This window comes from Pterocles gutturalis, unplaced genomic scaffold (genome assembly GCF_000699245.1).
Source record: "Pterocles gutturalis isolate BGI_N339 unplaced genomic scaffold, ASM69924v1 scaffold33598, whole genome shotgun sequence".
NCBI classification, from domain to species: Eukaryota; Metazoa; Chordata; class Aves; order Pterocliformes; family Pteroclidae; genus Pterocles; species Pterocles gutturalis.
Genome location: NW_010119151.1, coordinates 8305 through 26291, shown reverse-complemented (window position 1 = coordinate 26291; position 17987 = coordinate 8305). Strand labels below are relative to the sequence as shown.

General features: G+C 37.5%; 1 protein-coding gene across 1 annotated transcript in view; it reads right to left on the bottom strand.

Moving 5' to 3' along the window:
* The window catches only part of LOC104463952 (transmembrane protease serine 7-like), a 22323-nt gene continuing 4336 nt past the window's right edge, over positions 1–17987 (bottom strand). Inside the window, exons 7-17 of the mRNA XM_010076481.1 lie at positions 17617–17836; positions 14980–15119; positions 13439–13536; positions 12350–12462; positions 11372–11505; positions 7424–7531; positions 6233–6352; positions 5439–5622; positions 4480–4751; positions 2758–2894; positions 1–159 (exon numbers count right to left, since the gene is read on the bottom strand). Coding sequence (XP_010074783.1) covers positions 1–159; positions 2758–2894; positions 4480–4751; positions 5439–5622; positions 6233–6352; positions 7424–7531; positions 11372–11505; positions 12350–12462; positions 13439–13536; positions 14980–15119; positions 17617–17836 — 1685 coding nt within the window. The remainder of the gene's footprint in view (positions 160–2757; positions 2895–4479; positions 4752–5438; positions 5623–6232; positions 6353–7423; positions 7532–11371; positions 11506–12349; positions 12463–13438; positions 13537–14979; positions 15120–17616; positions 17837–17987) is intronic.

The window sequence follows — 17987 nt, the reverse complement described above, 5'->3', positions numbered from 1 at the left end:
TCAGTTTGTATTCTGACGTATCCAGCCATAAAGTGCTGTCACCTTAGTGTATACACCAGGACGATTGCGCCGAGCACATCCTTCACCCCAGCTCACAATGCCAGCAAGGTACCATCTGTTTCCCTTTCCTGTGCAGGCCAAGGGGCCTCCAGAATCTCCCTGAAATGAAGGGAGTTCAGCCATTAGTGCATGCATACACACACACAGACCACTGTAACAAAACTTAGGTTATTTAAGGACAGTAAATACCTGCCCCTCTCTTTCTTAAATTACAATTCCATATTAGAATCTTATTTCCGGATAGAATGTACCCAGCTAGATGTCAAATTTATTCAATTTATTTTAACTTATGGAAGTAGCACACTAATCAATATAAAGTGATGGCAAAATAAGGTGAAAAAACTACTCATTGCTAATGTCCCCTTACAGGATTCATAAAGCAAGTAATCACAGGCTGAATGGAGAGAGGAGAAGACAGGGATGGGAAGTGGGAATTCTGCTGCCATTTGACCGTAAATTGTTCACAGGTTGAAGGCAGAACTCTTATGCTATTAAACAGGAACATCAAGATAACACACACCCCCAACAAAACAAAACAAAAAACTCCAAGAAAATAAAAAGAAACAAACAAGGCATGATTAAGTATTAGCAGTTTCATAATCAAGACTGTGTCTACATTCATAGATGGAGAGTAAGGAATAAAGACTAAGGAACATGCAAATAAGAACCCATTTCTCAAAGGGAACCCGCAGGTCTGTACAGCAACTTAAAAAAGTAAAAATTCCCATTTAGTTCAGTTCACAGGATCAAAATGCACTTGGGCTCACAAACGCTTTGTGCCCTTCCTTGTTTCAACCTTGAATGCCTTCTGTGAACAGACTGGTTCACAGAACTCTGAGCAGTTCTGAATGCAGCTCATCTCTGCAGCCCTTCCTTATGCATACAAGGCTGTTAGCAGCCTCCAAGTTGGCCCTGGTGTTTGTTTGCTGCCCCTAGTTAGAACTAAAACATAGAAGAGGTCAGAAGAAAGCCATGTACCAAGAAAAGAGTAACAATAGAAAGCCTTCATCACCCAACTAAACACAATTATCTAGTGATAAGAAAAGAAGCCAGAACAGTTCCTCCTCTCTGGCAATTTTGATAATTCAAGAGGCTGATCTCAAAGGGACTCGAGAAAGGAGGCTGTATGCTCCGGCTGATTACACAGCCAGTTGTCAAAGACTAAAGGGGCTGTATGCTGGTGAAGAGAGGAAGGACCCTAAAAGGGGAACCAAGACCAAAGAACATCCTAGAGTGATAAGAAAACAGAGTCTGAAAGAGTAAATGTTTTATTTCTCACTGGAAGTATCACATCCTCTAAAGGTGAAAGGTGTTTGGAAGCTTCACATAACCTGTGCAGTACATGCACAGCTCACATGTCCATGAAGAAATGAAACAAATCAGGATGCCCACAAGTCTGGAACTATAATAAAAGGGTTTCAGGGTGCTGTGAGGATTTCCTGAACTGCCAGCATCATTCCTCTCTAGCACTGCAGAGGAAATATACTAGCAACAGAAAAGAAAGAAATAGCGAAGATGCTACCCAGACCAAGAATTTAAAGGCCCAGAGAGCCAGCATGCTAGGACTCAAACACAGCACATTATGCTGGAAATCTGAGCAGAATGGTATATAGTCGAATTGGTTAAAATGTCCATCTAAAAATTCAAGGGCTTTTCTTAAGCAATACATTTTTTTGGAGGAACATCAAGCCTCTAAAACAACATGTTTTGCAAAACAGTTTCAAGGTCTAAGGTTATACACAAACTGCACATAAAGTTAACAAAAATAATTAATTGAATTAGAACTTAGAGACTGCAGGAAGATCCTACAAATAGTCTGTTTTCTATAAAGAAGTTTGAGCCTTTAAGAGCTATGATCTTGCAAAAATTATCCTATTACATTAAAATGGTAACATTTTTATATTACACAAAAATTCTATCAAATTACCACAGTCTAAAATCAGTAGCATGTTTCTCTCCCTTTACACAGTAATGTAATGACCATGTTTGTAATTTTGAAAGTGGATATTCATCATAAATTTGAATACCTATTAAGTACACAGCCAGTGTAACTAAGAAGAAAGAAGGCAGAGTCAAAACAGTTGAATTACAGCCAAAAAGCAATTTCTGATCGTGCGCGCAAATGAACTAGGTCATATGACTTATGATACCATGATGTAACCAAAACTTGTAATTACACACATGAATGAACATATGAAACTAAAAGGCAGCACTGCAACTACATTTACCAAACCTAGCTTACCTTTGTCTTTTGTGTTTCTTTGTAACTTGAACAATACATTGCTCATCATATCGTTAAAGTATTTTACTAATAAACAGACCCAGATATCAAAAAAAGAAAAAAATCCATATGAACAGCAAAAAATCGCAGATAGCCCTAACTTTATTCCTTGCCCTTTATCCCTACATCTCTGCTCTTTTGTAGATGTAAGTTTTGAAGAGGAAAAAGAATTCTTCTAGACACATTTTACCCATTGTCTTTGCAAAGCAACATTTTTTGAGTGATTCAGAGTTTATCTATGCCAAATTTCCTTCCTTATTTTGGAGAGACTAATTGCCATGTTAAATTAACCACATACTCAAGACATCTCACTCTATTACTAAGAAAAATAAAACCCACAAACAACCAACAACTCTGAACAGTTTTCCAATGAAAGAAAATATTCTTTTGTAGTTTCTCTATCAGTTCCAGATTACCTGGCAAGCATCAATGCCTCCATTAAGATTCCCAGCACACAGCATACGTGATGTGATAAGATCATCATACAGCTTGTTGCAAACACTTTGGTTAATTATTCTCACTCGAGCTTCCCGCAGTGTTTTGGCAAGATGACCTAGAAAAAATACAAATGGTATTGCAGCTGTTATGGTAGTACAGACTTCTAACAGAGATACCACTTGTCAAAACAAAAGACAATTGCTCCAAACTCAAAATCTACCTGGCTGATGGCAGGAAAGTAATTCCCTTCCCTTCCATTGCTGCTTGCCCTCAGTTTTTGAAAACTGTTGTCTACACTACCCTCTAGACATAGAAGTCCATTTCTATTGCCTTAATCTTTATCCTTTTGAGCTTGTTTTGCCAGAAAGCAGTAAAAAAGCCATGCAAATTGAGTATAATACAAGATCACACACAATGTGGCTAATTTTGAGTGCCATTTCAAATTATGCCCAAAGCTTTTTGTTATTCACACTATAGTCATGCTGCAAACATTGTCCAAGTCCTAGTAAATGAAATTTCTCCAGTCTTTTCCATGCACTCACTTCTAGGGAAGGAACTGAGGAATGAAGCTGAGAGGGGGGAAAAAAAAATTAAAAATCAAGCCTGTAAATCACAAGTGATGTTAAGAACTTAATTCTGTACTATAGTATTAGCACAAGGTGTCACTGTGAATTAAATATCCTCAGTCATGTTTTGGCTAAATAGTGAGCATAACCTTTTCAATAGCTGGATGATCAGGGGAAATACTGGGATTTGGGTTTGTTTGCTCATTCAGCTCTGAGGGTGGGCTGGGAATGAAACAGGTTAAGACAGAAAAATATGGTTTTTCCACATACCATTATATTTACTTTTAAATATTACCCACATCGTTTTGTTAAAAAACAAGACATTTTAAGAAGGCGTCAATTGTAAAGCCATTTGCTCCTCATTAGGCTATTAAGTTATTATCTATATTTAAATCTTTTTTAAAAAGACATATTAAGAAAGCCAGAATTACCATAGCGCATGGCTTCTGATCAAACATGAGGGATTATGTCTCAGTCCAATTGTAAGGACCACTGCAATGCTGAGGAGCTGTCTAAGCCCAGGTTTCAAAGCTGGCACCTGTTTAATGCTCAGACAGGGCCAAGATCCCACGGGCTCCCCCACTGCTCCTCTCCAACTCTGTTTGCTTTTTTCCTGCCTCCTCACTGCAGCATGTTACTCCAAGCTGTGCAGGCAGAACTCTTCATGGAGCATACATCAAATTGCCTTTGGTTAGGACAGACAAAACAAGAAAACCTCCACAATATTTTTGCAATTATTGCTGTTCGTGGCCCCATATTGTCAAACACAGTCTTAGAGACACATTCTTTTTCTGCAGTAGCTGCTAGTTGCTCTTTTCTTTACCTGTAAAATTGTGTATGACCTATTCACCAGATAAAACAAGCCATGAGCATGAAAAGGGCACAATTTTGTAAATCTAGGATCATTTATTTTCCAATGGCCTGTGATACCCAAGTACTCACATTGGCACTTATAACCTGCCATGCAAGCAAACATTCAGAATTCACAGACTGTAGCTAAGGGGATATTTTCTAGCTTTTCATAGATCTGCTAAGTAAACTACAGGTATTTTTTCTTATGACTGTAAATGTTTCATTGTTGGAGTTTAAGATCTAGTCAAACTTGCAAGAAGTATATCCAGGAAATGAACATACTGTTTTCTTTTATGGCTCCCCAGCCAGTTACATAGCAGACAGTTCCATAAACAAATACTCTAGAGGTGCTGGGTAAACAAATGGGCTGTACCAGCTCACTGAAGAACACAGGCGTCTCCATTTCCAACAGGGCAATGTCATAGTCTGAGACAGATTGGTCATACTGTGGGTGGACAATAATCCTTTTGATTGATCTCATAGCTACACGACTGCTCTTTTCATTAATAGTATTTAAGCCCATATACGCTCTCCATCCTGAAGGAACGGAGTATCTGTAAAGAGAATGTTTTTAGAACGTCCCATTGGAAAGTAATGTAGTGTCAGTTCACTCCATTGTATCTATTTTTCAGTATTTGATGAGATTTATCAAAATCAAAGTGAATGGAATAGAATATCACCTAGGAAGATAGATGCACTATAGTCTTTGTCTCCTAAAACATTAAGAAATGGCTTTACTTACCATTTGGAAGATAATAATTTCTTGGAGCTATAAGACCAATTCCTTGCAATGCACCATGCTTTGGAAGCCAGAAAAGTGTATTATTAATTCTGTTTCTTCCTTCCCACATGTAGGAGGTATGTCTTTTGAATTTATGCTACCTAAACTGAACATCAATGTCTTTTACACTCCACTGAAAAATCAATAGTCCTTTCCTTGGAAGAAAAGGCCGTAGCTTCTACTCAGAAAATTCTTGCCTTCTAAAAATGTCATTTATCCTAAATCTAACAAAACTGTGTTATATCTTGCAGGATTCACTGGCAAATGAGGCAAAATAATTACTTCAGATACTTTTGAAGCCAGCAGAATACAATATTTGAGGGTTCATGTAGTGATATCATGTCACAGAGTTACATCCTGAATCAATCTATCTAGACAAGGAATAGCTTCTGCAGATTTTGAAAGCAACACTAAGGTTTTTAAACTGCAAATACTCCATGAGAGTATAACTTCTTCATACCTCACTGAATCAGAATCCAGGAAGCAATGGGCAGCAGATATGAGCCACCTATTGGAAATAACAGATGCACCACATACATGACCATGTGCTCCGATCTGTAAACTTGCTTGCCAAGGCCACTTTCCAGATCTTGCCTCTTCACCTCCAACAATTCTGGTTTTTTTAAGCTGGTGTCTTCCACAAGCTTATAGAAATAATTGAATAAAATAGTAACAAAAAACACAAGGGCATTTCACTTAGCTATGCTTAGTACATAAAAATTTATCCATAGATCTCAAAGCTGTTTGAAAAAAAAGTGTTTTTTTACTGTGCAATTGGTAAAAAGGTTAAGAGTACGTGCCCATTTTCACTCAATGAGCAGGTCAGGAATAAAACAATCATTGCCTGTCCTCCCTTACAGCTTTCTGAAGAGGTTAGTAACACAAAAAGACATTTTAAGCTGGGCTGTTTCCAAAACCTCACTTGAATAAAATTTCATATCTTTTCCCTCCTTACCTACACAGCTCCTTGACTGCATTTCATTCAGCTCAAACAAGCACTAAGACCTACCAGCTTAACCTGGAAGTGTACATTGTTTGAAATAAGTAATCATAAACAGAATAGATCAGTGTATTTAAAATTAAACAGTGCAAAATTCAATAAAGATATGTTCATACAGATGTTACCAGGAGATTAATATTTTAAATTTACATCTGATTTAATCAATTCCTAATTCAACCATGCTTGACCATAGCACAAATTCCTGATTCAGTTTCCCAAGTCATTAACTAATTTTTAAAGAAATGTTACCACACCACAGTTTATTTCATCAGATCCATCTGCACAGTCTCTTTTCCCATCACACTCAGGATTTGGTTTCAGCAAACATTTTCCATTGAGGCATTTGTATGCATAGGGGGAGCAACTTTTGTAGGCTGAAATAAGAGAGAGAAGATAGTGTCACATGTTTGGAGCCATGGTTTCAAATAATTAAAACAACTTGTACATTCAACCTACTCAGTGGTGAATGCTGTTCTAAGCTACACATTCCAGTACGTTTCAAGTCACAGTCTGTACTGGTGTGAAATGGTCCATCTATGGAGAAGGGAGAGGGGGAGTGTTCCACTCAGATTAATGATAACACTAATTTCAGTCTCCACTGCCCATGAGGAAAAACAGAATAGCCTCCAAGTGTCCTCGCTCCCATTTTGCTTTACTCTAAACCGAGCAAGCTAGACTTCTCAGATCTGTTTTAGCTTCACTAGAGCTACCGGCACTACAAATTATAAATCTTCACAGCAGATATCAACTGGAAGTCAACCTTTTTGGTTTTAAGTGAAATTTGAGAAAACTGTGGAAGAGCTTTATACCTCCCTCCAAGGAATTTTTGGCTATGAACTACTACAGTTTCTGTGTGGGAATCCAGACAGATCTCAGCAATACACTTCCATTACTGTCATTCTTACTATCGGTTGTTTACAGCGACGTCTTAACAGTGGTAGGGATTTTTCTCAACATACAAAGACATACTCCTGGCTACTTCAAGGATCTAAGACTCAAAGCAAGGCAAAAATTTCAAAGGCAAAATGCAGCAAGTTGCTAGGGAGACATTAGTAGTACCAGCAATGTCCATAACCATGGTAAAGAGTGAAGAGACCATGTATGTGGTAAAGTCCCAAACCTATTACATCTCTCTCCCTTACTTTATGTGGTACTGATCTGGCAGCAGTTGGGGAAAAAGTGCTCTACTAACAGGATCACCAGCAAGCTGTGGTTAGGTCATCCAACTAAAATCATTGTTGTCTTGGATTTTGCTTCATTAATTTCTTGTCTGGACTCTCCCAAGAACTGGTTATACTCTACATGTTTTGTTTTCACTATTATGAAACTTGTACTTTGTGCTATGAAAAAGTATATAGAAACACTACTTTTATCTATTAAAACAAGTATATTCCTGCTTCTGCTTTCCACCGTCTTTTGGAAAATAGATGAAAATATATACTTACAGCAGTTGTTTTCATCACTGTCCTCCTCACAGCTGTCAGCATCTTTACAAATCTTATACTGATGCTTACACCTCCTGTCACCACAGTTTAACTGTTGTGGATTACAACCTGAAGAAGAAAGGTCTGTAAATGCTTTATAATCCAGATAGCTGGCTAGCAGCCACGTGTTATACTGCCTACTGGAGGTCACCTTGATGTTACTGTGCCATCTCTACCAGACATGAGTCTAGCTTGGTTTTGATAGCCTTCAGTGACAGAGAGACTTGTTGCGTTATCTAACTTGTGCTGTGCTCTCTGACCTTGGATTACCTTGTGGTGACTCTTTCTGGCATCTCTTAATCATTCCCTATCTTCTCTGATTTGTAGTGCCCAATTTGGGTACAGTACTCTAGCTGAAGCCTTCCCACTGGTGACTGGGAAGATCTTTTCAAACTCCCGTCTTACATCTTGACACGACACTTTAAAACAAACCAACAAACAAACAAAAAAGCACCAAACAAACACAAAACACAAAGAAAATTGTATGACTTTGTGGCTCTCAAGTCACAAGACTCAAGGCTCTGACATTTTTCATCAGAAAAGCAGCTTAGGCAATCCACATGTGTATTTGATTACCTAAGTTCAGACCTTGTCTTTATTAGAATGGAATAACATTTTCTCCATATATATTCTCCTGCTTGTCATGATCATTTATAAATCGATCTCTCTTTTTATTGTGGCACTTTTTAAATTTCATAAGCATCTTCTCTAATCCATCATTTAGATCACTAACAAAAATTGTGAGATGTCCCATAACAGATACTGGCAGAATGGCAGTAAAAACATCCTTCCATTTTGGTACTGAGCCATTGGAAATCATCCTCTGGAAACAGTTTTCTATCTTTTTCTCACTGTATTTCCCTTATGTACTGATAAGTTTATCACACAAGACAGTGTCAAAGTACAACTCCTCTACTTATCCTCTCACAGCGGAGAACTAAAACAAATAAAAACTCATGCTGGTTTTTAATATTTTTAAATTATTTACAAATAGTTTAGTCTGACCACTTGTTGCTTAATTCTTTTTTTTTGGAAGCTTAACTTGTAAAGACTGGTGTAAAAATTCCCTTCTTAATTTTTTCTGTTCTCTCACTCTTTAAAGGCATGCATTATACAACCTCTTCTCCAGACTTTTAGATCTTCACCCTCATCCTTCATGGGATCTTACAGACAGCCACCAATATTTTAGAGATAATTTCAGACAGTCTCTAAACTTCCTACAGCAAACTGTTTACAGGAGAACACAAACAAGAGATAATTGCCCTATTACAATCTAATTCATCACTATCATCTGAGCAGCCTTTCCAGCCTTCAGACTGATTGCTTGAAGGAATGCACATTCTAACTACACATCTAAGGCCAAGCTAGAAAAATAAGAAATTAATGACACTAGAAATGCTTTCATAGTCTAAATGCATTAACACAGGACTGTACCATGAAGAAATATTAAAATGGCTATTAAAAAACAAGGCTAGTGTCATTTATAAACTAAATTGAATGTTAAAAAAGGAAATTCTATCCTACTTCGCATAATTTGCCAAAGATATTTGTCAAGCAGCCTGAACTAAATGAATCAATATTAACCTAAATGGACTCAGAAAATTAAATTCACACTCACTACCTCAACTCTAAAGGTTGAAAGCGATTCAGCACAGATACATAATTACTACTGATAGTGAACACCTCTTCTATTTGTTAAGGTAATATATTTTACACAGGAGCATCTAAGGTGAAAGACATGAAAAAAAAAAGTCAAAGCTAAGCATTCTTCTTTGCATTACAACTACAAATTTCCTGACACTAAAATGTTGTAGAAATTAATCTCTTTGCTACTACACTCCAGCTTCATGTCTGATGAGAATATATGCTTTACCAAACACTTTTCAAATCTAGCAATTTCATTATGAAACAGCCTTTCACTAAGAATTTCTTTCACTTTCACCTAAACTACAATTAGTATTGATACTAAGGTGTTCCTCTTCAATAGATGAAGAATGTTTGTTCTCTTCCACTTTTTCAGATGTGGCAGCAAAAAAGTCAAGCCCCAGACATTGGCTTTCACAGATAGATAGATACCTGTGAAGAATAAGCAGCAAAAAGATCCCTGTTTCTGCACAGGTCAAGTCAAGTTAAACATTTTCCCCTCTAGCACTGCAGGCAAATTAACAGCTAAATGAGACTGAAGGACCAAACACATATGTCCCATGTTTATTTAATAAATTCCGATCTGGAATAATTTAGTCCTTTTCACTGCATTGCAGTGGGAAGAAAGCACTTCTTCCTTGGTGGAAAGAAAGCACATGTTACACAGCCAGGACTAGCTCAAAGCAAGAGTGTCTCTGTGTTCTCTTCACCATTTCCTGCCATTACTCAGCTGATGGCTGGCATTTGCTTTCCATGTCAACTCTGAGAGCAGAGCCTGTGATTTTAATAACCGTGCTTTGGTAGACTCCCCCAAAATAGGAAGAAGCTAATCTGATGTGAGTGTCTTCAGTACTGAAGATGTGGGAGAAAATGAATCTTTTTTCCCCCTCCCTCTTACTTTTGCTACAGGTAAGGCTGTGGTGGAAGACCGGTGCTCTCAATACATTCTGCTCTCTCAGCCTTTTACTTATGCCTTTACTGTACTGACTTGATACTGACACATCACAGCTAATCAACTCCTCCTGATGAGTCTTAATACAGATCCTTAAGTTTATGACTAAGGACGGACTGACTACACGACTTTGAGCCATCTGCTTGCTGGCTCAGCAGTAGAAAAGAAAGTAAAAGACTTGTACTTGCAACAGAGAATGAGGATTTTCTCTGTGGAAAAAGGTATTCTTTCACTTTGGCTTGTCTTTGAATAGTTTTTGAGGAAGTAACCATAGGACACAGTACAGTTTGTAACTTTTTCCAGTAGAAATAAAAACGTTGGTGGAAAAAGAAATCCCTGAAAATGTCTGAGTCCTATAGAACGACCAACGACAAATTCTTCCACTTATTTCTAATAAAAGGCATGAAGCAAGAATCTATACAAGAGATCTTAATACATAAATACTTCTAAGTCAGCAACAAACAGAACTACACTCAGTCAAGCAAGCTGAGGATCTCAAGAGGTTTCACAAACTGAACTGTTCTCTTGAAATCACGGAAAACCTCAGCTAACTAGCTGTTAATTGGGAAAAAAAGCTGGTTGGCTTAGAGACAAAACAAAACAAAAAAAATAAGATGTTTCTGGAAGCCACTAAAAAGAAGGTATTTACAAAAAATATACTACAGGTGGGTCTTTTCTAAGAAATATCACAAGTAAATATCCTAAAAATCCTTGTTCCACCTTCTGGAAGCTGCCCCTCAAAAAAAATCTAACACTGTTCCAGAAGTGCATAGACTGTGAAGTCAGGAAAGGTCCGTAAGAGACCCAGTCATATTTCTGCAACACCTGCTAGCAAAGGGTCCTCACTGACTCTCAGAGAAAACTTAAATAGTTTATCTAAACCTGGAAGATGATCGAAAGCACATTGAGTTGGGATTTTAAAGAAAAGACCGCCTATTTATGGTTAACTCCTGTTGGCAAAAGAGTCATGCCTAGAGCCTCTCTGCCATACTATTTTTGTGTTGCAGCTTGGCTATTTGAAAATGCTAGAAAAATAACAAATAATTAGATCTACAGAAATTGGGAAATTTAGCTTTTAGTTTGCATTTTACCGAAGTGGTGTTAAAAGTTAGAAAATAAGTACTAGGTTCTAAAAGCATATTTTATCTAATTTTGTACATCTATTTGTTCAATTAAGAACATGATATCTTTTTAAACATTTCTCTCTTGCAATTAGTTTAACAAAAAAAGCAGAATGATTTGTATGTGGTTGTAAAACATGGGTTTCTCAAAGGTTTCTCCTTAAAAATTAAAGTGCATGCTTATTTACTTACGATCTGTGTGACTGAAGGCTTTGTATTCAAGATAAAACCCTCTGTGGGTAACCAGTTCATCAGAATGGAAGTTGATTGCAACAGAATAGCCGTATTCTCTGCTTCTGTTGTTTTCTGAAAGAGTTTTACAGTATCTAGCAAGGAAAAAATGAGAATAATTAATTTCTAATGAAACTGACTATTACCATCCAGCTAACTCTCCTTTTACTGAAGGGTACCAGTGCCAAAATGCTTTCAAACAATACAATAAAGATCAGTTATTTTTTTAATATTAAAACAGCCCAACAGAAGTATTAAGAAAGCTTATTTATAAATGCCTTCCACTCCACAACTTTTCTGGGACTAGCAGACTTTGAAACAAAATACAGCAAGATGATCAATGTCAGAATCTACCTTATAAATACAAACCACTTCTAAAAATGCTTGATTTCAGATTTCCCGTTTGGGTTTGCAAACCCAAAAAACTACAAATACAGCAATGGAGTCATACAGCCAAATCCAACAGCTGTTGCTGGTTTCAGTATGCTCATTCTGAGACAAATAACTCTGAGTACTGTTTCGTTGGGGTTTTTGTTGTTTTTGGTTTTTTTTTAAAACACACATTGCAATTTGTCTTATTTACAGAAAACTACTGTAGTCACTGAAGAGTAAGTGGTATAGAAAATGAAACTTGAGATGACACAAGCTCTTCACCCATGTCAAGACCATTGCCAGGAATTTACAGTTTGACTGCAGCTTCATAAAATCCTGCAGTTTTCTATGTCATTGCTCTCTTAAGGGGAACAACAAAGTACGTAAACATCAAACAGTAGAAAATCAGGATTTTAAGTTAACATGATGACAAATGCTTGGTATTAGGGCAGGATTAAGCACATTATTCTGACAAAATGCAGGTGAGATGTTTTTTCTTAAGTACAATATGTTGCGTAGAACATCAAAGTGCAAATTAATATGTCAGAAAATAGCATATTTACTGACCTAATCCCATCAATCTCTAACCAGTCTTTGTCACATTTACTGGACCCTGGAGACTTCTCTTGAATTTGTATTACGAGGATTTTTAACAAGAGCTTGTAGCCAGGCAACGGTGCCTAAAAATCAAAGGATAAATATTCTGACGCATACATCCACAAAATGAAAAGGCCTGTGCTTCTAAGATGGTAAATCTTGTTTTACTTATTATCAGATTGAAAATACTGCATTTTTTTATGGTGCAAATAAGTACCTTTGAAGAACCAAAATATTTTGCAATTTTAAACATGTACAGAATTCTTTTTAGACCCAACTTTGGTCAGACTGTGCCAGATAAAGGAGTATAAGCCTTCCTGCAGCCAGCACAAAGCACTACTACTGTTCCTGTAGGACAAATAAGAGATTTAAGACATCTCTGGCAGCTACCCACAGAACTTCATTAGCTATGACCTCTCTAGTTTAGAAAGCTTTTGTCTTCCCTATCCTGCATATACATGAGAGTTTTGTGCTACAAGCTGCTAATAATTTTAATTGAACTGTGAAAGGTAGAGACTGTTACCAACTCATAGACATGAGGAGCATCCTTCTCCAAGGAAAGCCAAAACAGTAGTAAAATGCTTAATGGAGCAACAGATAAACACACCAGAAGGTTGGTGAAAATCATGAGCAGATTCTAAGTCCTGCCAAAGGGCTCACTGGAAATCCACAGCTGAATTTCTGAGCAAGAGAAGGTCATGTTTCCACAGAGTTCAGGGAAATACAGTGTGGTATCTATCATACGAGGCATGATTTCCATGACCATTTTTTCTTTCTGACACAAAAGCAAAGCCCTAACTATTAGTGATTTTTTCTGGCTGCTAGGATTTGTCATCTTACCCATCACCCTGTTTCTGTCATGAATAACACTCAACTTTTTGAAAGCTGGCACTTGTACATAGAACAAAAAAGAAATGGGTGCCTGAGAAGAAGTCAGGTGCAGTGGTCTTAATATGTTTTCCCTTCATTTCACACACATCGAAAGCCATTTCTCCCAATTTTATGTCTGTATCACATAAAGCAAAGTCATCACTACTCAGAAGAGTTCCCAGCACTTACTCTGATGATCCAGCTGCAGTCAATGTTTGGTGGGTAGAAACTTGGGTAATAAGGGGAACTCAGTGTCCCATTCCAGGAAATGTAATGACCACCACACACTGGGAGAGAAATACATCAGCAAGGAACACAGTTATCTCAGCTGGGCTAAAGTACAGAACCTACTTCACTTGCTAGGACCCTGGAAGAATGGGCTGTGATAGTATTAAACTCAAGTTTTGCCTGTCTTAACAGAAAATCATGTAACTTCCACTTCCCTATCGCTCTGAATTTTTCTTAGTTTTGAATCAGATTACAATTAAGGATAAGGACAAAATACCTCTGTCTGAAGTTTTTTTAAAAACATTCTTTCATAGCAAGGGGAAGAAGCAGTTAAATGTGGGCACAACAGACCTCCCCCTTCCAATTTACTGCTGACGTTTCTGTAGTCATTTTCAAAAATTAAAAATCAATTAGCCCAATGAAGTGAAACCTCTGACTAATTTCATGTAAACCAGGAAGTTTGTATGTCAGTTCTCAGTCTGAATACTCATACCACATTTGATCAATATCTTTGAGGTTTTATTTTCTATCAAGAACTCTCCTAGATATCCAGCCCTTAGTGGTTTTGGTTTCCCTTAAGTAACATAGTAAGTACAAACATGAATGTAGCAGAAATTAATACCATCTTGAAAACAGAAAAATTTTGTGGCAAAATAATTTAGAGTACCCATCTTCAGAAGAATGAAGCAATTCTAATTTGTAATGTGCCTGGGATAAGTATTTGCCTAAGCAGAATCCAGAGCTGAAATGTGGAAGCTTTGCAGAAGTTCATTCACATGTTATGTCCTATGATTTGTTCCATAAGTTAAAAAATAGTCACTGGTTTGTCGAAATTGTTTCACTTAGACCTTACCAAACAACTGTGGCTGAACTTTCAATTGTGAAGCCTCTATATCTCCTGTAAAATACTAGATTTTATTTTTACTCAAAATATTTCACTAATCAGCCAGAAAACCTGCAAAAATCATAGTACTCCACAGTTTTGGAACATACTTCTTGGGTCTTGAATACACTTATCTTATGCAGCTGACTACACTGAACAGTGCTTTCAGGAAAGGATCAAAGACATATTGGAAGTAAATGTTTGCTCTTGTTTTCTATTTTCATTAAACACAAATTCCTTGAGCTGTGGATAAATTGCCAAAACTGTTAAAAGTACTGCTCTGCCACAGGGACCATCTAGCTCTGGCAAGACATATAGTGCCTCTAGTGCTATCTGCCTGGCTGCTCTGTTACCATTGCTCAGCATTACCCTTGTAGCAAAAGTAATGTCTGGGAAAGATAGTTTGTGTAGTAATCAGCAAGACAAAAAGTCTCCCAGATCAAAGGATTTTATTCTCTGTTCAGTTCTCAGACATTTCTTTAAGTGGATAAGAATGTCAATTCCCTGACTTATATGCCAAAATTCCCTACCCCCAGATATGTTCAGGCAGTATCAACTTTTTCTGAGGTAACAAGATGAGTGTGTCTACATCAGATGTTTTTTTCTACTAATTACTTACTGATTTTAGGAACAGCTTGAAAGTGAGCTTTTAATATGTTGCTTTCTTCTCTTCGGTCCAGTGAGAAGGTAAGCAACATTACATTACTTGATGAAGTTAAACGTACAACAGGAGGAGTCCAGGCCCCAGGTCCACACCATCTGAAATATTATAACAATTGTATTAAAAAAACCTCCCACATTCCAGTTATCTTTCCTGAGAAACTGGACAGAAGTAATACTAATATGGTAGTAATACTGATATGGTCATCTGTGTTTCAGAAGTATTCCCCTGGCTACCACTTCCCTTTTGTTCTTCCACTCGATTAACACTATGTGAGACGCTAGAGTTTCCCAGCATTGAGGCTGAGTGAACCTCACAGATATTCTTGCCCGACAGGTACCCTGGAGTTTTCAGACCTGTAGAAGCATCAAAAAGACAGTGCCAACTTATGTTATTTCAGTAGCAGTAGTGGGTAGTATTGAAAAGGCAACAAGAGCCAGTGCAGCAGTGTTGTGCAACATCTATGGAACAAGTAACAAGCCCAAGGCATTTCCAATCTGTTAACATTCAGCTTGGTTTCATGTCACAAAAGCTGTCACACAAGATGTGGAGCCCCATGCACAGCAACTATTTCTTCTCATTGTTCTTCTTTTGTTTAGATAATGATGAGTTAATTTATATCCTGAAGCTTGAATGCTTGCTATCACTTGTAATTTGAGATGCTATTTCCCATGTCTGTAAATTCACTCTGACATTTCTTCTATTTTGAAATCCACGGTATATTTTGGATTTCTATTCAGTAATTTACAAATGTGCATGTGAAAAATTTCTAACAGCTTTCTCTTTTCTATGCACAGCAAATCAAAACAATTAAGATCAGACCTCATGGTAAGACAGTATTTCCATCACACCCCCACATCTGCACCCGGTTCTTTGACTTGTCACTGAGATGCAGAGTGGCAGCACTAAAAAACCATTTTTGAACCTTAAACTGAAAGTAGTCCTCTTCTGCTTTTAGCAGGCTATTCCCTGCTCCCATTTCATGTGAGACACTAGACAATGGATTTTGCAGACATTATTAAATTCTTTTAATCATAATACCTATCAAATAATTTATAAAAACAAACAATTTGAGTTCCCTTCCCACTGCCACATGGAAATCTTTCAGCATCTTGATCTTCTACCCAGCTGATAGCCCGGCTGTACCTTTTGTCACAGTCTAATCAGAAAAGCAAGACAAGCACATATGAGAAGAGCTGTCCACATAAGACACCTACTTTTACAGTACCTCTCACAATCAATCTCAGCTCACTCCCTCTTTAGTATTTGTCACTGAACAGCTGTATCAATACAGTTTACAGAAACTGACAAGAATCTTTTTAGTCGCCATGTGTGATCCTAGAACTGGATGTCAGGGAATAATGGCTACAATATAGTAATTCCTGTCTCTCATGGATATTAGAGATACTATTATTAGTTCTACTGCACTTGTCCTAAGTATGTGACTAGCTGCTTTTAGCTAGTGGAGGTATGGAGGTACCATAAGGCTTTTAACATCATTTCAGTCACCCAATTCTGTTCCAGTTCTTTGACAGACAGACATCAATGTCCATTCTTGAACTCTGTCTTACAGCATCAATGTTCTCTGAACATGTTACATCACACACCTGTGTTGGTTTTGCCAGGTGCTTTCATGCACATGACCAACTACACTTCTGGTTCCTAAAAAGCTGAACCATTGCTAATAATGCACAACAGAGCAAAAGTTCCAGAAATAACCCACAGTCAACAGTAGAGCAGATGCAGCCCAGCATCAGGAATAGGATTCTCTATGCTATGCTACAATCTGAGACTAATTCCTTACAAAAAAACTGTGCTCACTCCATGCCTGGCTTTCTGACAGCTCTTGAACCTTGTTGCATAAGGAGGGAGACATAAGTCTGTTAATAGAGCCGAAGAGGACTACCTACTGATTTGAAGTAAGTTAAAGCACTACTAAGTAAGTGTGTTTCAGACACTGCTAGCTGAACCTGCATGCTCAGCTAGACTCTTCCTAAAAGTTCTTAAAAAAAAAAAATCCCCCTTTGAAACCATCCATCCTCAGATTCTAAAACCTGTTTATTTCTTTTGTTAATGAAGACAGGTTCATGGTGATACCATGTCCATACATGAAATCTGACTCTGAGAAGTGGGAGCAGTGTGGCCACTGAATGTTACAAGACCATCTGATCTCACATGCAAATGGACTACACAGTGACTCTGGGGATGGAGGTTCCACAGATACAACACCTCTGTCATGAACAGGGATTTGCCTGTGACCGGACTGCTATAAAACATGTGTTTTCTAAAAGTAATAGAATACAAGACTCTAAAAAAAATAAAGTCTCTATCTCTTTGAGTTGTGACAGTAACTGCATGAAATTGAAACCAGTAAAAATTGGTCATAATGTAGAATAAAACCGACAGGATTTTATAATTCATTTGGGGGGGGGGGAATAATATAGACTTTTTTTATATCCTTATACAAGATTTTTCATTAAGTTGCATTTAGAGTCCTAGATTTTGTAAGCCTGTTTGTTATCGTTTTGATATCTCAACACTTTCAGAGAGTTTCTGTACAGCTCAATAAAACACCTTTGTTCTGTACTATCATACCTTGCAATGATCTTGTTCTGCAGAGGAAGAAGGAAATCATATGCTGATAAGTGGTGTGATGCACAGCTCTCTGGAGTGACACCATGCAAAGTGATAACTACCAGTCTCACCACATAGTTAGAAGGAACTCGCAGCCTCCATTGATAAAAAGACTTTTTGGGATTCATCAGAGTTAGAGTCCTGTTGTTACCTGGCTTGGCATACAGGTCAAACGATACTGCTATACAAAAGAAGCTAGATCAGTGGCTGAAAAACTGTTAAGTTGAAAGATAAATTAAGTTATTGAGTAAAATTTCAGAATAGGAGGCAACAATCGTCTAGCCACAGTTCTTGACTACTCTAATCTCCTCTTCCCTTGCTTTTGGAACTCT